This window comes from Glandiceps talaboti, chromosome 8 (assembly GCF_964340395.1).
Source record: "Glandiceps talaboti chromosome 8, keGlaTala1.1, whole genome shotgun sequence".
Taxonomy (NCBI): Eukaryota; Metazoa; Hemichordata; class Enteropneusta; family Spengelidae; genus Glandiceps; species Glandiceps talaboti.
In genome coordinates, this window is record NC_135556.1 from 17,143,702 (window position 1) to 17,171,287 (window position 27,586).

The following is a 27,586-nucleotide window of genomic DNA, read 5'->3' on the forward strand; positions in this document are numbered from 1 at the left end:
CTTGGTACCAATGGTCCTTTCTGTGAGTTGATATTGCTGCCAACATCAGGATTGAGTTGCACCAAGTTCAAGTACAAATATTAATTATAAAAAATCTGTCTGAATTTGATACAAAGTTGGTTGTCTGTGTCCGAGTGGTTAGCTTGTACCCTTCTTACCTCTGCAGCCTGGGTTCAAACCCACCAACTATCGGCTGGGTTTGATTAAAATTTAACCAGGTCTGTATGTAAGAAGGGTGATGCTCAGTTTGACCCTGCCAAATTGCAGATTTTCCCCGGGTACCCCAGTTTCCTCCTGCTTCTTCAAAACTAGGGCACTATGGCATTATCTTGTGGCAACCATTCAACAAATCTCTGAATTTATTTGGACAAACAAAGATTTTTATTATCATGACTATCAAGTGAAGTTAGAAGCCTTCTTTATCCTATGACGGAAAGCCTGTTTCTTCTGCTTCAAAGATCTCAAACTAACAAAAACTCACGTTGCAGTTTATCCATGTTCATTCTTCCAATATCAAAGTGTACGTCTGAAAATTTATTTACACACCACCTTGTCAATGGGATCTTAAGACTGATTGAAACTATACAACAAAACGTTAAGATTACCGAGTTGTCAAAATATCCTACACATAGTTTCTGTGTAACACCTTTTGGCCATTTGTGACATTGATAATTTGATGACCTATTCACAGCCTAAATCCAAAATGTGTTCTGTAGCACATAGCTCAGCATACATGTGCCATTCACAAGGTAGTTTGTAATTGCTGTAATAATCCAGGTCAAGAAATTCACTACAACAAAATAACAGCGGTGCATTTGCGTACCTGTTGCATTCAGAAAAGAGACAAGCTTCATGCAAAAAACACAAGACATACAAAGTCGTCACTGTAGTATCAGTAACTTATCAAAGTATAAACATCATGGGATTCAGGATCCAAACTCTGTTTACTTATGCTTCATGTTATAACATTTGATTGTGACTTATTTTACAACATGACTAACTTCCACAGATATAAACAAACTGATAAAAGCATCTTGTCAACTGACATCAGAGGCATTCATTGTTTTTGTACAAGTTTTCTTGGTTTTTTTACCTATTTTTTCTTGTATGAAGTCTTTTCTTAGCTCACTTCATTAAGCAAAGGCATCAATGTTTTTTCACCAGCTGTATAATTTACTGAATGTATCATATATTCAAACAAATACCGGTGTTTTTTCTTAAGTTGTATAATTTACTGATACATTTAAACAAACACACCGATGTTTTTTCTCCAGTTGTATAATTTACTGATACATTTAAACAAACACATCAGGGTTTTTTCTCCAGTTGTATCAGTTGCTTATACACTCTAACCTTATTATGTGCAATTCATATCTGACACAATAAAAGGACAGTATATTGGTATATAAATTAAGTGTTTTTTATTACAAACAGTACTTACCAGCTATGAAATAAAATGTACATTGCTTCTCAAGAAAGAAATTTGGATGACAAATATAGAGCAAGCATAGTTGCAAACAAAGGCAGTTATATGTATTTTCAGTCTGGCAGTCAAAATAAATTTTAGAATTCTTCATTTCTTGTACATTGATTATTTAGAGTCAGCATACATGTCTAAAATTACCCAAAGGTTATTCTTTATATGACAAAGAAAGTTTTGTATGGCTGTGTTTAAATTCTTCAGCATGATTCAAATAATATATTGCATTAAAAAAAAAGTGTTGTACTTTGACCAATCATAGTCAGTTGAATACGGTAAATCCATCTGGTTCAATATAAGTACACCAGGTGTTGTACAATGTCAGCCAATCACAGTTTGTCTTCTGTAAGGAAGCTAAATCCACCCAGTACAATTCATGTACAACAGGTGTTTTACAATGTTGGCCAATGGCAGTCTGTCTTGTGTGGGTAGGTATGCTTAAAGGCCTACTCTGCATATAAATAAGGGTTTAATTATGCTAGATGACTTTGACTGTCTAATACGCTCACAGAGCTCATACAGCACCTATGAAATTGCTGTTTTAGAGAGTACTACAGATTTTCTATCTCCTAATATTTGACTACGGTACTATGAATATACAAGAAAAAAATCTGTCACTGTATTTTTTTAATTAGTTGCATTTTGGGGAACTGTATTCATGAAAATGTTGGCTTGATACAAGTGGGGGAGAGTCAAGACACTGACCCAGGATTGACAGTCACCTGGCACAGCTCAAATACACAAGGTATACCATGTTAACCAATCAATTATCTTGTGCGTCATAGGTTCATATCTATCAGTTGTTTAACTGGGTTATGTCATATGTAAGCTAGTCAGTTTGTATTATCCACCAGGTAATATCTTTGTGAGCAGATCACACTCAAATTCAAATTTCTCATTGGTTGAATTCTGTCAATGTCTATCCCTCTAAGGTTTCTCCTCTCCATTGTGAAGACACAGTTCTACCATAAAGTGCTGATAGAAGTATCTACTGTGATTATATGGCTGACACATAGGTGGCTTAACAATACATGGGCCATTCTGATTGGTCCTTAAAAGCAGATCGTTCCACAAGCAGATTTGAAGCAAATGCAGAGTAGTGGAAGACACGTGGTCAACCATACATATTGTGTTTATCAGGGTTGAGGGTGGGAGGTATATTAATTCTATTCATAACCCTATCCCAACCAACCCCAACTTCCTAGGTTGGACACAACGCGCTAGCTATCATACAGTCAGTCCACTCTCCAAACTCTTGATGCAGACTACAGCTGCTAACATATAATCAATGATAACTCACTTCCCAAATAAATAGTTATGTTTCCATCCTTTTCAAAGAAACATTCTTACATGTACAGGAAATGTGTAGTGACGTTACTTAACTTGATTAAAAATGTTTGAAAAATAAAATAAAATGTATAGGTTAAATATTCCTTCCATGTTCATCTTCCACTTGGGGTAAAATGTTCAACAAAGTGAACAAATGCTTGCTGGTTCAATAATCAATGCGATGTGGACAACACTGCAAGTAAAAGTTTGTGATTCCCGATAGTACAAATTTAGTCAACACATTCTCCAGTAAGTTCATTTGTTTCTCATTCATGTTTTTGGTGGTGTTGGTGTTGTTCTTTTTCTGGCTTTGACTTTCTGCAACTGTCCTTGTTGCAGTGTGTGTTGCTGTTGCTGTGATTGCTGTGATAGGGTCACCTGCTGCAGCTGACCCTGCTGCTGTTGCTGCTGTCTGAGTTGTAACTGTTGCTGTTGTATCTGCAACTGAAGCTGTTTCTGGTAGGCTATCTGGGCAAGTTGTTGCTGCTGCTGTTGTTGAAGGGTTTGCTGTTGAGTTGTAGTTCCTACAGCTTGTATCTGCATCCTCGGTAGCTGTTGGAGACCCTGCAATGGAGATGGTGTAGTAGAATAATCAAAATGGTGGACAGATACTACCAAACCAGGGTGACTATAGAGTTTCACTATAAAGCAATTGACCAAACTCAAACCTGGCATTAAGATATCACTTATAGATGATCCAATGATGTAATTTATTATACCATTCTATATAAAATGTTCATGAAATCCCTACTATGCAACCAACTATTCTAACAACACCAGAAGACAATTGTAATGTCATAGAAGACATTCATTGACATTAACATTACACTAGCACACTTTAATCAAGGTTTTATGAGAGTATTTTTCAAGGCAATAAAACTTTAAAACTCAGCTTGTGACCCTTTAAAGTTAGATGCATAAATACTAGCTATCCTTACTTGTGGTCTGTTAACAGATGATGTGAGTTGAGATAACGCTGTTACACTTCCTGGTGATGGTGATATAACATTCTGTGGTGCTGGCGCTGGTGATAATTTCACTTTCATAGACTGCTGTATCTGTTGCTGTGGAACTGTTGCTACCTGTCCCTGCTGCGGTGATTGCTGGGGTTGCTGTGTCAGTGACGTTACTGTGGCAATTTCACTCTGTTGTTGTCCCTGCTGGTGACTTTGTTGTTGCTGTTGCTGTTGTTGCTGTTCTGATGCCTGGCGCTGGAGTTGAGCAGTTTGTTGAAGCTGTTTCAACTGCTGCAACTGGCTCGGTTGTAGTTGTCCAACAGTTTGTGGTTGCTGAGTGACTTGCAGTTGCTGCGTCTGTTGCTGCAGAGCTGCTGCATTTATGGTTGTCCGCTGTTGTAAAGCTGGTGCATAAATTATAGGTTGCTGTTGACCTTGAACCTGTACATTACAGAAATATATTACAATTAGACAACATTCCTTACTAATGTTGGATTTTATATAGCACTTTCCCACTTTGTGCTCAAAGCGTTTTACAATTATTACCCCTGGCACTTATCTATAGCGGCACAATGACCCTTTGGGGAATACACCTTGAATACAAAATGTGTGTATATTGCATAATCCTGTCACTGACCTTAGTCTTGCTGAGCTGAGAATATGAAATGTGACACTACTTTGTAAGTTGGTTTCATGCAACTAAACATTTGGCAGATATCCAAGCAGTTGACTGCATGTGAATTACGTTTGATAAGTAAGTTGTTGAAAGTCCACTCAGAGATTTGTAGGTGATGTACAAGAGTTTGCAATCAATGCTACACTGCTCTGGTAAACAGCAGAACTCCTTCAGTTCTTTGAAACAAAACACAATTCTCAAAATGTACATCACATCACTACATTTCCTACCAGTATAAGGATTTATCTGGTTAATACACATTTCATTTTGTTTCTTTGACAATAAAATAACTTACCTGTTGACCAGACTGCTTTTGACCTATGGCTTGGGTCAAAGGTAACTGGGTCACACCAGGCATTCTGGGTACAATAGTATTTGGTAGTTGCTGAAAGAGTAATGATGTAGAATTACATGAACATAATGACTGATATGTACAGGTATACTTATCTACAAATGGACTTTTTGATTTGTTTTCGAACTCATGTTAAAATAAATTATCCATTTTTCTACTTAATATCATAACTAGGCAAAGCCTATAAGCTCACGCAGGGTAGATTCATTTGTGACCGGCTGCCTGGGCTGATATTGTAGATAGCGCCCTCTGTGTGGAGAATGTGCATAACATATAGAATGTGCATGCATAGTCATTGCGCCGCAATGCATCCTTGGATAAAACCACGCAAAAAAAATCGCATAGTATATAGGCCGTGCATGCTCACTGAGCCACTGCACGAGCTATTGCTTAATATCAATGAAGTATAAACTATAATTATTTACTGCAGGAAAACAAATTCTTTTCTGTGATCAAGCCATGAACTTTGAGATTAGCATTGGATTAGTGGTATGGTTTCTGACTGGCCATACTTTTTTTTTAAAGTCAAAATCATTGAAATCCTCTGATAATAAATGCTGTGTTAGACATACATATTGTGACATATGGAAGAGTTGTTACTTTTGATAGTCTCTCTGTATTTCCCTAGTACCATACATTGTGTAGTTTTGATTGTCTCTCTGTATTTCCCTAGAACCATACATTGTGTAGTTCGCATACCTGACACAGTGAAAAACCATACTTGGGTAATACCTGTCTTGTGATTGAATTCAGCACTTCTATCATAAAAATACATGAATACAGTGTATCATGTTACATGTTATGTTTATTTCACTCCACTGTTTACTTGTTTCTATTTCATAGCCCTCTTACCTGTAATAAGGACAGTGGAGCTTGGGCTGAGCCAGTTGTTGTACGTAACCCCTGTGGAGTGTTCTTCAACCCTGTTGTCATCAGCTGTGCAAAGCCTGCATGACTGATACCAGCAGAAGTTAACTGACTACCTCCTGTGATATTAATTGGCGTTCCTGAACTTCCAACTACAGTTTGCGTAGCACCAGAGCCAATCACAGCCTGCCCACCACTGATAATGTTTATTGGAGCCGTCATGACACCACTAGGTGTAGTTATCACCCCCGCCTGAGTGCTAACCACCCCTGCAGCTTGAGTACCAATGACCCCAGAAGCTGTTGTTGCTGTGACTCCTGGAGAAAAGGTCATTATGTTTGCAGGGGTGGCAGCAAGGCCTGAGTGGGTGGAGACTGCACCTGTTGGTGTTTGCATGACTCCAGTTAAGGTGGTCATCACTCCAGTGGGTGTGGTGAAAATTCCGGAAGCATTTGGCACCATGCCGGCTGCTCCGGCCAGACTCACTGGAATTGGCACAGTGATGCTTCCAGATGGCATAGACATGGTGACTGTAGCTATGTTTTGGTGTGAGATGTTTGTAGACAATGTACTGGTTGGTGTTGTGTTCCTATTTGGGGTGGGTACTCTGTTTGGTGTTGAAACTCTGGTTGGAGTAGTTGTGCCTGATGTAGAGGTAGGTGTAGGGGTAGACACAGTTGGAGGAGTGGGTGGTGGTCCCATGCTACGAGTACCTACAATCAAGGAAATAACATAACACAGGCTATCATAGTTTACAGTCGTTCAATTTTAACACTTTATTAACATTTATTTTTGTGCTATGGTTATGAAAGTGAAACTATGAACTGATAACATCACTCTGGTAGTTGCTACTTTAGTTGAATATTACATTTTGAATTTGCAGACAATTTGTACATGCCCATCATAACAATAATTAGCACTATCAAATAAATCAGTTATTTAATCAATCTATCAATCAATCAAATCAAGTGATCAATCATTCTATCAATCATGATCAATCAATCAATCAAGTGATGAATCAATCTATCAATCAATCAAATCAAGTGATGAATCATTCTATCAATCAATCAATCAAGTGTCCAATCAATCAATCAATCAATCAATCAATCAATCAATCAATCATGTGATCAATCAATCAATACCAGTATTAAAGTCAACAAATACATAACAGAAGTGTGAAACACAACTATCTGAGACGTTGGCGAGTTGCACACGATTCATGATTCAACGATAAAAGTTACCATGAAAATAATAAAATATACGCATAATTTCTGATGATACCTTGGATAATATTAACCCCTCCACTTGTCACAGTAGCCATACCAGTTTGTCCTGTTGTCATGGTAACCTGTACATTGGTTGGTGTTTGTCTACCATCTGTCAAGGAGGACCTTCTAGTCAGAGTAGTGGCATTGGTAGGAATAGTTTTCACCAAAGGAGGGGGTGGTGACTTCAGTGTAGCTAGAGGGGTATATGGGGGCAGTTGGCCTATCCGGTACGAAGGGAGAAAGGGGATACAACAAGTCACTAAGGGAGGCACAATGAAGACAAATTTGTACAAGATAACAACATGCTATCATTTCATGCATCAATTACACACCTACATAAAATAGATGCTACATCTTAAAAAAAAACTTGCATAAATGATTAAAAATGAATTGGGTTTCGGTAACGTCTTTTGCATTTTAAGCTAGTGATACAGACAATACATGCTGTCAAGTAATTAACAAAAGTTCAACACAACTTGCTGTCAACACATGCATATCAATATATCAAGCAGGAAGAGAAAAAGAAGAAGCCAAAATCTGACATTTCAAACACTTAAGGGTATCGTAAACTGACAAAGCCATGCATGATGAAACACACTACAGGATACGAAGGATTGGAAGACCGGTAGAGGGTGCACTACTGAGGACTTATTTCAAAACTGTTTCTCGATGGCTGATTATAAACCTGAACAACTAACTTCAACAATATGTAATGCAAGGAGTAATACACATTGATGTTTAACAATGCCATGGCACATTCTCGCTTGGCTTTACAGTAGTTTTGGTTAATAAAGTATTCTAATCTAATCTAATCTAATCTAATCTAATCTCATCTAATCTAATTTATATTCAAGCAACATTTGTATGTGATGTTAGATGTTTTTGTGCACTACTGAAAACTTGTATTTGTCATTTTCTCAATACCGAAAAAAACAACCTGAAATCAGTACAGGAGTACTGGATAGATTGATGAACAGCATAAAAGTCAAGTAAATATATCTCAGTCTAGACTTCCTCTACTTGCCATTTTCTTGATGTTTTTGTTCGATAGCCAGAATACGTTGACTATGCTCTGGACAGAAAATTTATGGGTTTCCTTAAATAATGACACTAGAACATATCAGTAAAGTGACAATCTGATATAAATGTTACAAATGGAAAAGACAGTTATACTAATTCAATGTTTGTAGCTGTGAAATATCTTAAGACTTTCACTGGCATTTTAATTCCCAAACTAAATATGCAAAAACCTAGATGAAATCAAGTAAATTTGATACCCCCCCCCCCCCTCCCCTTTTTCATTCAAGTTAACCATCATAACTCAACATTTTTCTTGAATGGGAAAGATAAACTCTACCAGAATGCAACAGGCATTTCACCAGGATTCCCTCTAACCTTACGAATATTACATAGGAAACATTGATATTTACACAATTACCGGTACCCCTCTAACACCAATCACCCAAACCTCAACCAACACAGCCAGTATCTTGACATGTTCTGGCCACTTTAACTTATCTCAAAATTTGTAGTCATTTCCTAGATTCTATCATTGAATAGCAATGTCCTATTCTTTCATTTATAGTTCAATACATATGATGTATTGTGATTTGCTGGCACCCTGCTGGAATGTACACAGTCAATTTTCATTGGAACTCGATAATCACAGTATGTCTGATATCATGAAATGTACACAATGCAGTGTTCATTACAACTCAGTAATCACAGTGAATCTGATATCATGAAATGTATACAATCTATGTTCATCAGAACTCAGTAATCACAGTGTGTCTGATATCATGAAATGTACACAATGCCATGTTCATCAGAACTCAGTAATCACAGTGTGTCTGATATCATGAAATGTGCACAATGCAGTGTTCATCAGAACTCAGTAATCACAGTGAATCTGATATCATGAAATGTGCACAATGCAGTGTTCATCAGAACTCAGTAATCACAGTGAATCTGATATCATGAAATATACACAATGCAGTGTTCATTATAACTCGGTAATCAAAGTATGTCTGATATCATGAAATGTACACAATACATTGTTAACTGGACTTCAGTAATCACAGTATCTCTGATATCATGAAATGTACACAATCTGTGTTCATTGGAAGAAAGTCTTTACAGGTGCACTGTAATGTACAGTACGACTAGTATTATGAAATGGTGGTACAACAATTAGTGAATCATCAATTAACCATCTCACAATTGACATTTGGTGATTCAATGTGTCTACAGGATAACAAATGAAAGAATTAAGCATTGCTATTCATCTAAACCACACTACCCCTTCCTGAGAAAGTATTATTGATAAAATTTAAGATGTTTAGCTTATTTAAGTGTGCTATTACAGAGACAAGGTGTGAAGAAAAATGTTATTTTACAAAGCAATGAATATCCAATATTGAATTACATTTGTACGCATCTTTGAATCTGTGACCTGTCAAAGTAGAAATGGCATAGTAAATGTCATGCCTAGTGATCCAATGCATATATGAAGATACTAAATATGTGTCAGGGTGAGTGTGTATATATGTATGTGGGGTGGAATGTGTGTGTGTGTGTGTGTGTGTGTGTCTGTGTGTGTCTGTGTGTGAGGTTTGTGAGGGTGTGTATGAAGATGTATCTGTGAAGATGAATGTATGAAGGTTTGTATCTGTGTGTGTGTATGTGTGTGTGTGTGTGTGTGTGTGTGTGTGTGTGTGTGTGTGTGTGTGTGTGCATTCACAAGTGTGCCAACACACATTGTAAATCTCAAAATGAATGTGTATTTTTGAGTGTGCGTGTTGGCATGAGTGCATGCAATGGTGTGTATCTGTTTATGTATAAGTGAGTTTGTGTGGCACATACATGAAGGGGCATGTATAATTGCCCACATACAAGTGTGCATACCTTGGTACATGCCAGTTTGTTGAAATCACATTTCACAGCAAACCATATCAGGGAAAATGAGCACAATCATACTGGACAATTCTTCTTACAGGGTTATCTTGTAACATGTATTTTCTTTCTAGTATGACTACACCATCCTTTTACAAAGTTGATTATTTTGTTAAAATTGTTACACATAGGGTGTAACATAGACAACCTTAACTCATCCTTCAAAGGCTGAATTTATGACAAGGAGAAAGTTTTACAGATTCAAGTTATAAGACAGAGATAGAGACAAGTATGTGAGTTAAGGGGTTGGATGATACAATACCTGTCAGTGCCACTGTTGATACAGGACTTCCTGCACTGGGTGATGGTAAGGATCCTGACGGTGCACTCTGTGATCTACAGACAAATCATAATAATTTTGCTGATCGATGACTGTTTTACACATCTAAAAGTCTTGTTTCTGCTCTACATTGTGTCTACCTACATCGCATCAAACTTTATGCTGACAATTCAAAATGGTCACTACAGCTCAATCAATCAATCAATCAATCAATCAATCAATCAATCAATCAATCAATCAATCAATCAAATAAATCTGTAAAGAGACAAACTCTGTTGTGTTTTGTGGCACTGGATAGTTAGACCACACTTTACTTTACTACAACAGGAAATCTGAGAACACACATTTTACTACGACAGGAAATTTGAGAACACACATTTTACTACGACAGGAAATTTGAGAACACACATTTTACTAAGACAGGAAATCTGAGAAAACATACTTACCTGTTAAACTGAATAGACTGCTGCCTTGCCTGCAGTCTCCCTGCTGATGCTAGGGTTTGTTGCTGTTGATGTTGTTGTTGTTGAAGTTGTAGCTGCTGTTGTTGTAACTGCTGTTGGGCTTGCAACTGTTGTTGCTGGGTCTGTTGTTGTTGCTGCTGCTGCTGTTGTTGTTGCAGCAACTGTTGCTGTAACTGCTGTTGGTGGTGTTGGATAACTGCTTGCTGTGCAAGTAGCTGTTGTTGTTGTTGACTCGTCAATTGAGTGGGTGCTGCAGCTATTGTTATCCCTGAAACAGAGAATGTCAGACAAAACAGACCAAAAATCAAGATGGATACTTCTTACGGTAAATTCTTTACAATATTACAAGTCCATGTGCAAACAGTTTTTACTGTCAAGTTCTATTTGTGCCGTTTTCTAAAATCTGAGACAACGAAATTGAATCAACATGTTTCCAGTAAAATTATGTCTGAAATAAACTGTATTCACCATATATATCTGAATACATCTCATTGTGTCAGTGCAGTAAGGTCGTATCTGCCATGCAATTGTATAGGCAGATACGACCTTACTGCACTGATGCGACAATCTATTGAATAGGTTGTCGTTTCTTATTACTTGAGTACAACTTCCTACTGTCTGTAAAATATTTCTCTCTCAAAATATCCTTAGGACAACAATATTTTGAGTTTTATTTTACAACTTGCAAAAGTAATGTTTCTGTATCTAATGATAGATTGCAGCATTTGATGTGCATGACTGACTGTCTACCTTGATAACAACTCCTTACCTGTTTGCTGCCCGGTTGGACTCAGTATATTTGAACTTAGTCCCCCTGGATTGAGTTGTACTCTGATGGGTGGGGTCTTTTTAACACCGGCAACAGCAATCTGTTGGTTCACTGTGGCAGCAGCGGTCGCCTAAAAATATCACATAAAAGTAAATGTTAATTCAAGAAAGAATTTATCGAAATAAAACATTTCTAGGTGCTCAATAATCAATAACATATAAAAAAAGTCTGTGAAAACTTTGGAAAATGACTTCAACTCCAATAGGGTCAGCATCATTTTCTACAACTCTTCATCTACACACCCTTACAAACAATCCCAAGCAAATTTGCAACCAATTTGTAATGATATTTTTGAGTTCAAAAGATTTTTGGTCATACTATTGTTTTTTCATAATTCTTACATTTGTCACTTTAATTTGAACAGTTTCTTAACTAAACATCCAGATTAAGATCTCCACCAAATACCAAGGTGATCAAACACAGTTGTCAAAATTAAATTTGCACTAGCTGTAATTTTATTTTTATTGTTAGCAGACAACCAAAATACATTCACTTTAAACTGTGAAAATACCAATATTTAGACACAGTATATGTTAATTAGGGGTCGATTGTATCCAGAAGTGGTACAGCAACAGATTGATGGTGTAGTTACGACATCATAGATATACTGACCTGCTGTAGAGTGGTAACAGCTGATATCGTGCCACCAGTGTTAACAATCATTGTAGGGTTTCCAGACACTGCAATCTGTTGTACTGCAGCTAGTGATTGCTGCTGCTGCTGCTGCTGCTGTTGCTGCGGTTGACCATGTATCGCTATACTGATTGGCTGCGTCACTGGTACATTTTGTGCCACAGTTGCTGGCTGTCCTGGTATAATGTGTGAAATCTTCACTGATCTTCGTCCTTCTTCTGTGAAAAGATCTTTGAACTGCTGTATATACCTGTAGAATAAAAAACAAAGTGATTTATATAGATTAGCTATTGCACCCTTTGTATATCTTTGTCACATGTTTAAATGCATTCATCAGGTTGGTAAATCATAGATAGTTTTTGTTACACTGTCAAACATCAAACAGACAGTTTAAACAATGTTAGTTTTTATGTAGCACTTTCCCACTCTGTGCTGAAAGCACTTTACAATTATTATCCCTGGTACGGGATCTATACTGCCCTTTATAATTCCTCAACTACCTTGGATGCAAACAATCCATTGCAGCCTTTATAAGTGCATAGGATTAAACCATTCGCAGTGCAACCTCTATCCTATCAGGTCCCCAATTATACAGCTGGGTTGACTGAGTTTGACAGAGCCAGTATTCAGACAGGGAATTACATTATATTGAATGTTTCAGAATGATCGTTCAAATCAAACATATGCACCTACCTTTGAACATTAGCTTTGGTTCCAAGTGGAAATCTGTAAGTAAGAAAAGATGGAAGATTACAAGAACTTCATTTTTGAAATGTAAATGTCACCAAAAGACTGACATCCCTACATTACAAACACTGCCATCGTTTAGTACGTAACATGACTCAAGATATTTGGTCATACACAAATTTATACAATCTTTATTAAATCTTATTAACTGATTACAAAATACCATAAATTTCTTTTTCAAATATGAAATATCGATACCTGTAATGTCTAAACAAGTGCCTCCATCTTACCATGTACCACCCTTACAAAAAACTGTGCACTTCAGGAATTTATTGTTGAAATGGAGAAAATACAATTTGTTACAGTGCCCTCTACAGGTATACTTACTTGCAGACTGACCCAGGTCGTCTGGGGTCGTTGACCCTGCCTGGATGGTAATCTCTATCAATGTACAGTTCTCCAAGATAAAACATATCGGTCTGTCTTTGAAGTATTGTCACCCTGGCATGGTAAATCTTGTTATTGTCTCTCTCTCTTTCAAGGACAACCTCTTCTACTTTAGCCTCATGGAAAACATAAAACATTTCTTTTATCGCAAAATTTTAAGAACAAAATTATGAAATGATTAAAAGAGGAAAGATTATTACTACAGTCAAGGTACATATGTACCCCCTATAGTGTCTGACATTTGTGCCAGGTTTGGTTTAAACTGGTGTTGGTGTTTGAGATATGGCTGTCCACAGACAGTCGGACAGATGCATACAGATCAACGGACATAGGCCATTCCTATAGTCCCCTGCCTATAGTCCCCTTCTAAGGAGTCTTTAATAAATATAAATACTTGCGAAAAAACCCATAATTTTATGTTTTACTTCTAGATCCAAGGTATTGTAAGGTGAATAATCCCTTAGATTATACAAGTACAGCCTACTCCTGTATGTACACATACATGTATACAAATGTAGATCATTTATAGGTTATATAATGTGTGAAGATCATTGCTATTCTGCATCAAACGTCGAGTGAAAGAAGCCATCAAGATCAAAGCCATCAAGATCAAACATCAATGTCCGTCAGGTAACAGGGATGAGGGGAAGTAAATATTGGTCGTATACAATGCCCTCCTGTGGTCACATGACAAGTCTACATCATTGAACCGTATACAATAATAGCTGAAGCAGGCCGAGTAATATAGACAAACTACACTAGGTAAATTATTTGCCCTCCGGGTTCAGAAAACAAAACATGATTCCAAAACAAGGTAACATTTTAGTTAGATCACGTAGGTTTGTAGAGGTAGGTAGATGTACATTGTATTATGCCACAGGCAAGATATCTATGTCAAATTATTCTGACTACAGTATGACAAAGTAAAACCTAACCTTGGTTTTCCAAGAAAAGAAACTACTTACTGGTGTGTTATCTATGATGCCACTGGGTCTATCTATTGACTTGGCAAGTTGTTCAACCTGTGGACATAAGAAAATCATATGATTTTGTTAGTTGTACTTCCAACAGGTGATAAAGTGGGTGAAATTGTCATTCCTATCGGTGATATTACTCTCGTTTACAGATAAAATAAACACTGCCTAATTTCAAATTTGACTCACACGACATGTACTATACGTCATTAAAGTTTCATTTTTTCTGACAAAATTTGATTCCATGACGATCAATAGGTATTAAAATCTGCCCGAGTTCCCCAGCTGTTTTACCAGTTTGTGCACGTACAAGTGTGCATGCCTACATATTCAAATCACATTTCACAGCAAACCATATCAGGGGGAATGAGCACAACCATACTGGACAATTTTTCTTACTGGGTTATCTTGTAACATGTATTTTCTTTCTATTATGACTACTGAGCATCCTTTTACAACTTTTACAAAAAAAAAGGTAATCTCTACAGTTTTGTCTGATTTCCCATCTATTATTGAGGTTTTCAAACCTTGACATTCAATTGTATGATAACACTTATTGAAAAATGAAGACACTCCCCTTCAGAAAAATGTTCTCTGTTTATACATTGTAATGTTTTGGTATATTTCACATTGATGTGCTATATATTTTTAGCCCTAGAAACTACACATATTTGTCAAAGCATGTTATAATAGTTGTACTTACATCAATAGTGGATGGCGTGGTCAAACTAACAGGTCTTTGTTTCCACATATCTACACACTAAACACAAGAAAAATACATGAATTTTGAACATTTGCATATTACATGTATACTAGATTCAGCAGAACTACTACAATATATCATTCACATCATACAAACATATCTGTTGACATTTTCAAGGATAAGTTCTGTCAAGAAATATCATTACTGGTGAGTTCTTGTAATATTTACCTATTTTTGATAATTCGTCAGTTCCAACAACTTGCAAGAATTGTTACTGGTCTCACTGAGTTGTCAGAAACTAATATGAAGAGATGCTTCAAAAGCCAATGAAATGTGTATTTATATGCTACCTAACCTGATTGGTGAATGGCATATCATGTGACATGATCATGTGACTAGCATGTGACCTTATTAACATAACACAGACATGACTGTAAGCATCAATGCCAATGATTGGTTCATTTGTGGTGTAGTGAAATTATATGATACTGTCATGTGACTTTACATGCATAAAGCATAAGGACAAGGGTTTTTCAATACTGCTTGTAAATTAATGTGATGTGCACAAAAGCAAATTGACTTCATCAAGTCATCAAAATACACAACATCACAGGAATGCTTTACATGAGGCGATAAAGACAACACACTTAGAAAAAGAAAAGATGATCGTTTTTCAGATTTTAATGTTTGATGGTACAACTTTTTCACAGCAAACAATCAAAAGAGAGAGCATATTTTCAACAACATAGAGTTAAAATTGAGAAGGAAAAGTGAGATGACATTGGTTGTGGGAGGGGGAGGGGAGGGGGTGGAGGAGAAAGGAAGACAAAACAGAATATTTACCATGTCATCTTCCAATGTGTCCTCATTTGGCTGGCAGTTTTTATGGGGAGCAAATGATAGTGACAATAATCAGTCAGTCAGTTGCATTGGATGAGGTACATGTATGATTTTGGATGACATGCCAGTAATTTCATTTTGTCAACAAAATGATCATTTCTTATAAAAATAGTCTTTTTTATTACTGTTTATTATAACTATTATCACCCAGGTTTGTCTGCTACGTGTCCTTTTCATTTAAAATTAATTTTACACAAAAAAAATATCCTGGGGACATTCAAATAATGTTTTAGGCCACAGCTGAACTTTCCGAACACAAACTCAGATGCCATCTGACAATCTTGTTGTACTCAAAAGATTTTTCTGAAAGATGGCAAATGACTCAAGTCCATGTAAAAGACAGTGGCCATGGCAGGATTTGGACTAGGGTAATAAGCTGGTGCGAGATGAAACATTGCCAGCCACCAAAATATCTTCTTAATTAACAAGTGTGTCCTCATCTGATAGTCATTTACTTCAAACTTGCATATGCATTCTTAAAATCTTAAAAATGATCAAAAGAAATATATCATAGTATTTATCTAGTCTAATTAAGACAAGCGTATGATGATGATGATGAATTGTGTTACCATGGTTATGGACTTTACTGAGTACATGTAGAGAGGACAGTGTGACGCAACATACATTGTACAATCAATGTTAATGATTATAGATACATGTATAATGTCTTTGTGTGATTGTTACGTATGCAATGTATGTTGACATGAAATGGGATATGTTGTACACACAAAATACATATGAACAATAATGATGCAGTTTTAGTGACTTCTCTTTCAACATATACTTTTAATTCAAAGGGCACAATCCAGATCTGAACCTTTATGTTTCTTCTGTGTAATTTTTGTATTACATAAAGATTTTTTTGTTTTGTTTTTAAAAGATTTTTTTTTATTGCAGTCAGAAAAAGCAGATAACATTATTGGAAACATCTGGCTGGAAAATATTACATTTCAGATATGAATTCCTTTATATTCACTGAGAAAATTACCCCATTTTCGCAGGTGTTTATTGAGTTTGCACTTATGATTAGCATTGAAAAATTCTGTTTTTCGTATCCTGTGTACATAAGATTTTAATACATGTAAATTCTGGTAACTTCTCATAACGACGACTTACATAAATGCATTATTTTGCAGCCAACAGAAGATTTACTAGTTAAACTACTTTCACTGATACACATATACCGGTACGTACACTTTCTCTACATTCCAAATGTCATTGACAATATCTGAGTTCCATCAATAATTATGTCACTGATTTTTGGTCATGCCATTGATTCATTTTGCTAAACTACAGACCCTATGACTAGTTAAGTTCCAATAAGTAGAATTGCCAATTTTCCGGTTCCAAGATGCACTGCACGAGATTGACGTCGCTTCTGTTGTTACATTTTGGCTTGTTTTGTCTTTATTACATTTGAAATAACATTTTCATCAGGAAATGATGGAAAGATGTGTTGGCCTCTTTGATTAGGAGTGATTTTTATAGAACAAGGACTAAACACCATCAATGACAGACAACCATGCTCCTGAGTAGCGTGTGCAAACCCCTCAGTACATACACAATACATAGCATTGTATGGAGAGACGTGCAATGCATCTTGGAACCCCCAACTGGTCTATTCTTCATAGGAAATGTAAAAAATTCAGATCTGCACTGTACCTCTTCAACACAAGCATGCACATTTGTATTTTCACGTTGGTGACAGCTTTGTTAAGATCATTCAGTTGATACATACATCTCACAAGTTACATACATGCTGGCTTCCTTAACTCAAACACAATTTACAAATATACACATACGGATATCTTGGACATGCAGGTTTCCTTATCGTCAGTATTACATTATTCTGATTGTTATTTCATCTTTACTGCCACTAAAATTAGTGAACATGACTACAATACATCGCAGCATGCTAACATTGACAAGACATTAGGGACACATTCAGGACAAGCATTTTGTTCCTGTTTTGTCAAGGCACCTTTGGGCCCTCGTGAACGATGTTACACATGAAAAACAACTATTAGTGTCGCATTCGTATAAAACTGTGTCTCACTATGAGTTGAGTCAACATTTATTGACTAGGGGCACACTCAGGATACAAAGTTTCTTGTTATTGTTTTGTTAGGGCAGATTTGGGCTTGAATAATATCAATATTGCGTGCAGAAAACAATGTTAAGATGTCATGTTTAAATAAAACTATGTCTCATTATGTGTAGATTCGGCATTTATTGATGACAGGACAATTTGTATCTCTAAAACATATCTTTGCAGTACTGTCAGGATGCATGAATGTCTCAAAAAACCCATTCTTTACGCTTTACTTCTCTTACACTGCCCATTTACTTGTGACCTAATGTTAAAGCTATCCATGTCTCAATGTTAGTCGAATAATTGCATTATGTCGGGAACTATTTCTATCTCTAAATACTGCGACCAATTTCATGAACTTTTTGCACAGATAAATCAAAACGGGTGCGTCCATAGTAAACCTACACTAGTAAAATTCACATCTGCTGATGAAGTGTAATTTCAAAGCTACTATCTTGGCATCTCGTAAGTCAGATAGCTCTTCCTCCTTCCATTGTTCCAGGTCACCCATGAAAAAATTTGACCAAATGTGCGTTCATGAGCAGAACGGTCTGAAAGGTGCACTGAGCATTCAATTCCTGAATGTGTCCCTAAGCATGCAATATATTTGAGCATGCTCACAATTGCAATACATCTGAGCATGCTCACAATTACAATACATCTGAGCATGCTCACAATTGCAATACATCTGAGCATGCTCACATAATTCAGAGAAGAATTTGAAACTCACTGGTTTTGCAACTTTTAGGTCGATAGATGGCTGTGCTCGTTTCCCTCTCCTTTTGGTCAAAAAGTCGTGAAGAAAGAGATTTGATGGTGCTGGACATGCCTTCATTGCTGATTGTCTATTCCTAGTTGTTTGCATGTACCTTTTGACACATCTGTGAATTAAAATCATATAAATCAAAATATTTTATAAAACTTGTATATTAATTACAAATTTGCATAAGATGTTGGTTTCATTCTGATTGTAATTAAATGCTGTTACATTATGCATGTATGTGTCCTTGATACCTCATTTGAAATAACTCTGTATTTCTATACATCCACACACACACACACACACACACATATACACATACACACACACATACACACACACGTACATACACATACACACACACATACACACACACGTACACACACATACACATGCACACACACACACACACACACACACACACACACACACACACACATACATACTAGAACTTCTGCTTACCAAAAACAATTAATAGAATTCTTGTTGGTGGAAGAACAAAATGGATTTGGTGATTATTAAGAAACAAGATATGTAAACAATAGAAACTGTCCTTTTAGTGATAAAGACTCATGAGCTTTGATATGGAAATTTTTAATATCCAAGCAATTTTAATAAAACCATTTCAAAGCGAAACAATTTAGATACCTGTTAATTGAAACAATGTCACCCAAAAGGAAAGCCAGGTTGTAATGTTGTAATAGTAAGTTGATTTCTCAAAGTCTAAACTAACAGACTAAATCAATTTTGACTTTTTTTGTTACAATTCTGGTGTATTGTTTGACATCAAATGATTAATGATGCAAACCTCAAAGGCTTCAACATTTAGGACAAGTTGTGTGGGAAATTTCTGAAAACCGCCTACCTGTGCTGAGAACAAACTCTCAACAAATGTCATTGAAACAGACAAATCAAAACTTAGCACCTGGAATAGACTTACTTTTTCATTGGAATAGTACTGAATTTCTTCTTGTTATAATTAAGTTGATTAGCCACACACAGTACAGAGATGGATGGATCTAGACATAGTGGGTCTTGGGTTGCCAATAACAGCTGACTCTCAAGTTCAAATTTGTCTTCCTACGGAAAGAAATAGTAAATGACAAATAATGTGACATGTGTTTCTGTTTTTGAAGTCTTTCAATTTACTTTCATTTCTTTTGCTTTGAACAACCAATATTGAATTTAGGATAAGGGCATATTGCCACATACTGTGACAAAATCCCATGACATGTGACTACAAATGTAGCCAACTCAAGGTATGCTTGCAATGTTCTCTACAGCTGTACTTTCACAAACATAGTGACTTTGAGACGTGAGAAAACATTTTGATTGGTTAGAATAGGTAAGCTTAGGTCAAAGGTCATATGAATCTTACACCACCTACCTGAGTCCACACTTTGTTACTGTCACTGGTAATAGCATTAATATCACATAGTAGAGTCTGTTGCATAGAAGATGAAGAAAGAGTTTGTTATAAAAGATAAACGTTAAAATAAACAGTAATACCAATACCTTGCAAGTATTTTTGGAAGGTTTGATAAATGGGACAGCATTTTAGTGTAACTTACAGTAAGTGGGTTGATTGGTACTACATGGCACTATTTGTATCTTTGCACTAGACACACTTGTTAGGTTGTTACTATACAATAGACCAGAGGATTGTCAAAGATCAATGTCTTCTTATAATACTGGTAAAACTCAAACAGCAGCTTCCCTCCAAAGTAACTAACATACATTTAGTGGTCTAGGAAATCAAAACCTTCTTGTAACTTCTCGATAACATACTATGTATTCACTTACTGATACTTCAAGTATTGAATCTTTACAGGTAAAATACTTTAAAATGAAATATGCAATATTGGAAAGAAGTTCAATTGATTCCACATGATGTTGCTTCCAGTGTGCCCTATAGACAAATTTGATACATCACTGATGCACATAAATTTTTGTGACTCACCACAATTTTATGTTCCCCTATCCATTACTATGTGGTAACTCATCGGAAACCTCATATTTTTCATTTTAACCCCCGACACCAAATGTTGTCTTTCAAGAGGGCACACTGACCAAAATTTATCTTGTCAAAATAATTGTTGCCCACCACATCATAATATTCCCATTATAGACATGAAGATTTCATACTTTTTTTCATTCAAAATTCGTCATTTGCTTTAATAACGGGACAAATAAAGTAATTCTGATTCGATTCTGAAGAGAAAGTTATTACCTGGGCTGTAGGGCGGAGTAGAATATGGTGATTATCATATGTCTTTCCTGTTGCTGACTGCCTGTAGTCTCGAACTTCTGCGATCACACAACCATCATAAAATATATTTGCTTGGGATTTTTCCAAAAGATCCACAAGAATTGGGGGTAACTGAAACATGAAATAGTTAGAATTATGAATTTGCTTTTGGGAGAAACATCATATTTATCAGTCTTATGGTATGACAAGAGATGAAACAGAAGGTTATGAGTAATTTTTTATAAACCTTGTATTGTATAAACTATGCATTAGAGTATTTCCTTATTTTGTGTACCAGTGTTCTCCCAACTACAGAGAAAGCACAGTGCACTAATACCATCCTTGCTACCTAGAGCACCATACTTGGCATGTTTCTACCAAACTTCAAAAGTGTTCTACCACCCTTGAGCTTTAGTAATCTTTGAATGACAATATCACGATAATACTTTCACATGAAGAGAAATGACATATCTCAATGTACATGTGTATGTATGTGTAAAATATTAACATGCCAAGGTACATGTATGTTTCAACATTGAAGACATGCATATTATATGCTGACCATTATGCAAATCATTGTGCAAATTTGACTACAGTTTTTGGAACATCAGTAACACAGGGATGAAATCTTGTAACCATGGCATTGATTCCATATCTTTGGTTGGGGAACCCAGGCAGGTAAAACATCTAGGGATCTCAGGTACATTTTGTAGACTTTTCTAGCTTACATTCATTATAGACTTCAAACTCTCTCAGATAATTCCTCCCTATGTCTAAATTACTGTCCTTCACGAATACATTGATTCTAGACTTCCAAATCTCTCAGTTGATCACTCCCTAACTATAATCCTACTATGAAGTAATATATTAGACTTTTGACTTACCTCTTCTGAATCTAGGTATTCCAACAACTCTGACTCCTGTGAAAGCAAAATTGTATGTAATGTTCTAGTGATTATAATTAAAAATTGAACAAACTGGCAATGCCAAATTCTCAAATATTTTTACAAAGTATTGTAAAACATTCCCCACTTTCTATCCACTCTATAGCATTACAACACCAGTCAACACCATTACTATATCAAGAATACTGTGAAATACTTATATAACTACTGGATTGTATAATGTGGATTTGCTAAAAATGTTGTGTTATACATTGTAAATTCATTTTCGCCGTGTCATTTTTCTGTTTGACGATATGTAATTACTCTCTTGAAATGAGGATATTTTACATTGCTTGCTATGTCTTACCTCATACGGAAGTCTGATTGTCTCTGAATCTGAAAAACAAAACCAAATAATGATTTCAATCTGAGAAGTTGAGGTGCTTCAGTGGAAATTTACTACATGTAATGTCATAAATGCAAAAGTATTTTCTGTCTGGCAAATATAAATTAGAATTCTCTTGCCAAAATGGTGAAATCAAAATCTATTGTTATGTTAAGAAACTTGTACAATGATGCATTTTTTAAAGGCAGAATGCACCTCGGGGGCAAATTTTCATGAAAATCAACGTTCTTCAATTCTGTCCAAACTTTGCCATATGAAAGCTTGTTCACTGTCTTATTTTCAAGGAAATTGCCAATCTTCCATTTTCTCAGAGTTACATGTAGCACACTATTCAGCAGCCATATTGGATTCAGCAGCCATATTGGATTCTACGGCCATATTGGATTCTAAAATGATAATATTTTGATATCATTTTGACCTTTATTTCAAACATTTGTATGGTGACCTCAGACTTTTTTTTATTAATATTAACTGAGAATAGGTTGGAGTTTTCTTGAACAAAGTAACAGCAAAAATTTACAGAGTTTATTTACGAGATGCATTCTACGTCAAGATACCATCTTTGTTATCAAAGTAACTATAGTGATAATGATAAAGCATAAAAGAGACGATGAACGCCAGAAGGTGTGCAGTAATCGCTGGTTTTGTTTGGAGACAAGCATTGCTCATCCAGTATTTATATCACTTTTGATGACAACATATTGGCACACAAAAAGAGTACATTAATCTTATTTATTTGTACCAGATTGTAGTAGCTCACCATTTCGACAGGATTTTCCCAAATGAAAAGGTACTCAATGGGAACACTAACCTGATCCATTTTTTCCCTTTAGCATCAAAGAGTAGCCTTCATTACCAGGGTATAAATTGACAACCAGGCATGTTAATTTCTCTCTTGCTACCAACTTATCCAATAAATGTACATTGCTACGAAGCTTCTGTTGACAAAAAAATGAACAAAATGAGGGATATTTTGGAGCTGGCACCCTGATATTATTATTGGGAAGTCACTGGCTAATTTTGACTAGTGCATCTAGAAATCTAGGTCATCTGAGTTCACTGACACTCTAATGATGCTCTAAGTGGTCAGTAACCCAGCATCTCAAGAGAGGTCATTACAGTTCATTCACATGTAATGCTGTCATCTCGGGTCACTGCCATAAAAGGACTACTGAACCTCAAAAGAGGCTATCAGACTTCACTGACAACCTTTTGATAGAAGTCACTGGCTAAAACAGCACCCGAAAAACAGGTCTTCAGAATTCACTCTCACCCCAGTGCTGTTCCCAGGCCTATAGGGGTCACTGGCCCAAAGTGACCACTGCAGCTCGAGAGAGGCTCCCAACGTTCATTGACACCCAGATGCTTTTGATAGGGGTAACTGGTCATTTTGGAAGATTTTAAAATTTCATATTTTATTATAAGAACTTATCTGAAGATAATGATGATGAAATAAATTCTGTTGCATATTTGTGACGGGTCACTCAATGTTTTGACTGGGCTATAAGGACTATTGCATCTCGTGAGGTCATCAGGTGTCATAGGCTAAAATGTAATGGTCACTGACCTACTAGGATTCCTGAAACCATAGACCCTCGTTGGTGGAGGGTCTATGCTGAAACCAACATGTTACAATAACTGTCTCTTTGTTCATGCAAATTGTATTTTAAAATAAGGGATAAAATGTTTATAGGTTTTTTACAGTGAGAAATGTCACAATTTCAATTTGATGAATAATGCATGTTTTCATTAATTTTTACAATTAGTGGTGGTCCTATTTACCTAGTAAATTTCTCTTTGCTGATAGAGAATGTATTTTTAAGGCCAAAGAAAAAAATTGTGTGGTTGCGATGGTGTCTGATTCCAAAACAGGGTGGGTAGGTAGGAATTTTTTTTTTTTTTTTTTTTTGGGGGGGGGGGGGGTGTCAGGTTGTTACAATGTACGTAGAGGTCAACAGAGACTTCTCATCGAAGTGTTTGTGTGCTACACTGTATTCTGCGATGCTGTTTCGATTTTTCAATATTGTTTTTGAATTACCTAAATAGTAGTTTAGGGTCAGCATTGAAAGTTGGGTCAGGTTACTGAAACCAAACAATTATTTTTTTTTTTTGCCTCGTGGTTTATCCATGTAAATAAGTTTTGGTATTTTGATAACACACACCACTGGAGTGTCTATTGTATGTTATCATGATGGGCATATGACCCAAACTGCATACTATGTTTACAGGGATATGACCCAGACATATTGAAATAAAAGTTACCTTGTTGACTGGTTCTTTGTCACTCTCTTCAACATACAAATCATATAACTTTTGGTGTAATGTTTTCCTAGGGTGAAGAAAACACAATGCATATGGATTATACTATGTATGTATAACCTTCACAGCTGCACAGTGAAATTAGAATTATGTGGTTACTTTGCTGTTAGCTGTTGTCTGGTACAAGCTGCTGTCTCAAAGCTGCTTTGTGAATATTAACTGCCATCTTCACACACTGTGTTGACTCAGATTTCAGTTTAATAAGCTTTAGTAAGTATTACATACTTGTACCGTGTCAACTGTTGTTTGTTGAATATACGGACCTCAGTTACAGACTGTGCCCCTTTAATATCAAATTCAACACCTCCACCCACATTTATGTACGTCTCCACTAATACTTAGTTTTTGTAGAAAACTTACCATTTGCTTCCTAAGGTCACTTTTCTTTTAGGTGGCTTTTGCCTTGCTATGTCAATAATATACTGAAAGAGACAAAACAATGTTATAATATGATTACAAAGATAGCATTGCTTTGAGACGACGATGCTCATGTTGTTACATTTAGGCTTGCTTGTCTTTATTACAGAAGAAATAACATATCCATTGTGAAATGATGGAAAGACATATTGACCTCTTTAATAGTAAATGTTTTCATATAGAACAAAGACTAAATGTCACCAACGACAGAAACAGGTTTTTTCTCTTTGTAAATCCAAGGTATAGTCATGTGACAACTATCTCCCTAAGTACTGCATGCAAACACACCCCTGCACGTACAGACTTTGGGGATATGCCCAATAAATCTTTGAACTGACAACAGGTGTATTGTTGCAAAGCTATTGTATTAGTCTAATAAATTTAAACAAACTATATATATCATGTGATACACAGTACCAACCTGTGCTTTTGCAATAGCCTCTTCTAGCATTGCACTCTCAGACTGAAACAAAAATCATGTAGATGTATGATAAGAATAACCATAATTTCAAAGTCACGAAAAACCTAAATATTATTGTTTGTAATGGACGCTAAATACACATGACCTTATCGTGCAGGTCTGTGTGGGCTTGTCAGTGAATGAGGGCCCACCATCTCATTATTCATTCGAATAAATTGTTCACAAGTTAGAGACTACTTGGATCTTGACTGAGAATGGAGTGATACCGACCAATACATCTGACTCCAGAGTCCATGCTCAAGTGAAAGCCTCCTTGGACTATGAGTTATCTAGCTATCACAAACTAAAAACATTCTGACTTACCATCTTGACTTTTGGACAATATTATCTGTATCCTTTGATGCAACAAGGTGTTTATCTGTTGATAAGAAATATGCAAAGTGATTTCATTTTCATAACATTACAACAACCAATAACACCAAAGTAAAGTGTTTTCTGTATGCACCCCAATCGTTTATAGCATCCATATCAAGTGTAAAAGTACACCATTACATTTGACCACATTAAAAAGGCCACATGCTTGGCTTGTAAATAAACCAATTGAAAAAGTACACTTTTACACTTGATGTGTGAATGCTATAAACAAGTATAGCACTCACAGAAAGTGCTTTACTTCAGTGTTACCTGTTGTATAATAACACATTGTGTTGTGTGAATGTCCCCAGTATTACATACATAGAGCACAGTGGTATTTTTAAAGCATGAACAGTAAGTACACCTTACCTAAGTTCCCCTGTCATTTTACAGGGGTTACCCACCAAAATTATGTTGCAGTGTATGGGAACTACAATGTACATGTACATGTATGCCAGTTTTACCATATTTACCCCTGTCTCTTACTGGGGTAACAGAACACTGGAGAATGAAAGATCTCCTTCATTATTGCCATTATCTTTGCTCAAAAAAGTATTCATAATTCAAAGCAATCTGAAATCTGATTTTGTAGCATTATACTCCTGAAAAAAAACCTTATCTATTTTCTCTGTAATCTATAAAAGAATACAAGTTTTTGTATTAATAATAGTATGTGAAAATTGAAATTAAACAAAAATGTCATATCATTTTCTGTCAAATATGAATATGGAGTTATTTTCTCTAATTTGATTTTTTAGACATAAATGATACAGATAAAGCTACAATATATGAATTGAACATAGTAAAATGAAATAAATGCATTTTCAAAATTTTTGATATTAATAATTATGTAGATATAGATGCAATTTAATGATGAAAACAGTATCATATTAAACAAGCAATGAATAAACATTTGTACAGTATCCGGAGGGATGGGGGTGTCAGAGGAAGCTCTGTATACTTCAATACAGAGTCCGATATCTATGGTCGCACTGCTCCGTTCTCATTCTGAGAACATATTCGATAATATAACAAAGTAACATCAAATACATAGAGAGACAACAGACTAGAGTTCTCATCTTTTTCATAATGTACGATGTAATGGAATAATGTTGATGGATTTTTGTGCTTGGCGTATAGTTTAACGATAGTGCTGGAGTGAACATACCTGAATAGTTACTGCATTCAGCTAGCTGTCACTCACTCATATTCGGCTTTCACTGATTACCAATACCATCATCAGTGTTCTGAATCTGACTATCAACAACACTGAGTTGAGTCCAGCTTCGATCTTGCGTTCAGCAGAAAATGATCTTGCGAAGTCACAGTAGATGCATGTGGAAAGATTTAAGTGTATTTTACTGAAGAGGTGAAATGTTCTCCCCGATCAATCATTGGATCAGATGCATCTTACAAATTCGTAAAAGCCTCCGATCACTCTTCAAAACACATGAAAGTCGCCATATTAGTTAATTGATCTCGCGGAGTCTCGTTTTATCGCGTTTTGCTAAAGGAGGAAGCTTGTAGATTTAAGTAGATGTGTCCTAAAACTTTGATTCGTAAACGAGAAAAAGTCAGTACAGACAATCTAAATAGTGGAGTTATTACTCTTTATAATGCCTTTATCATATCACTACACACAAAACTAAATAATGCAGTTGCGTACATTTCTGATACCCCCTAAACGAAAATGGACTATTCTCACTTTTGACGGTTTCTATTGACACATTGGATTGGTCAATAGTTTCTGAACGCTATCCAGACTTTCCATCACAAATATCATTTTAGCTTACTTTCAGAATTGAAATTTCCGATAAATTGCATTTTA

General features: G+C 36.0%; 1 protein-coding gene across 3 annotated transcripts; it reads right to left on the minus strand.

The window, feature by feature from the left end:
- Positions 1-1,446: 1,446 nt before the first annotated feature.
- Positions 1,447-27,183, minus strand: LOC144438497 (uncharacterized). 3 transcript variants are annotated; one of them, XM_078127544.1, is made up of 27 exons: positions 26,927-27,183; positions 25,708-25,762; positions 25,345-25,386; positions 24,867-24,928; positions 24,450-24,516; positions 22,999-23,125; positions 22,149-22,177; positions 21,782-21,817; positions 20,880-21,029; positions 20,037-20,093; positions 19,590-19,729; positions 18,620-18,770; positions 15,741-15,770; positions 14,898-14,954; positions 14,186-14,242; positions 13,161-13,336; positions 12,780-12,812; positions 12,066-12,336; positions 11,394-11,523; positions 10,607-10,892; positions 10,143-10,216; positions 9,354-9,380; positions 6,942-7,148; positions 5,646-6,373; positions 4,737-4,826; positions 3,748-4,206; positions 1,447-3,373 (listed from the first exon to the last, which is right to left on the minus strand). In XM_078127544.1, the coding sequence occupies exons 2-27, from the start codon at positions 25,708-25,710 to the stop codon at positions 3,080-3,082; spliced, it is 3,783 nt and encodes a 1,260-aa protein (XP_077983670.1). In that variant the 5' UTR covers positions 25,711-25,762; positions 26,927-27,183; the 3' UTR covers positions 1,447-3,079. The 3 variants fall into 3 exon arrangements, with proteins under 3 accessions (XP_077983670.1, XP_077983672.1, XP_077983671.1); XM_078127546.1 differs by lacking the exon at positions 15,741-15,770; XM_078127545.1 differs by lacking the exon at positions 9,354-9,380.
- Between the last annotated feature and the right edge of the window lie 403 nt (positions 27,184-27,586).

What these genes read in the sequence shown, in the direction of transcription:
- LOC144438497 (XM_078127544.1), bottom strand. An exon ending in TACTCCGCCCTACAGCCCAG is followed by an intron (nt 20,094 to 20,879) that starts GTAATAACTTTC and finishes TCTATGCAACAG; the next exon opens with ACTCTACTATGTGATATTAA. An exon ending in CAGTCTATTCAGTTTAACAG is followed by an intron (nt 10,217 to 10,606) that starts GTAAGTATGTTT and finishes ATTTGTCTGTAG; the next exon opens with ATCACAGAGTGCACCGTCAG.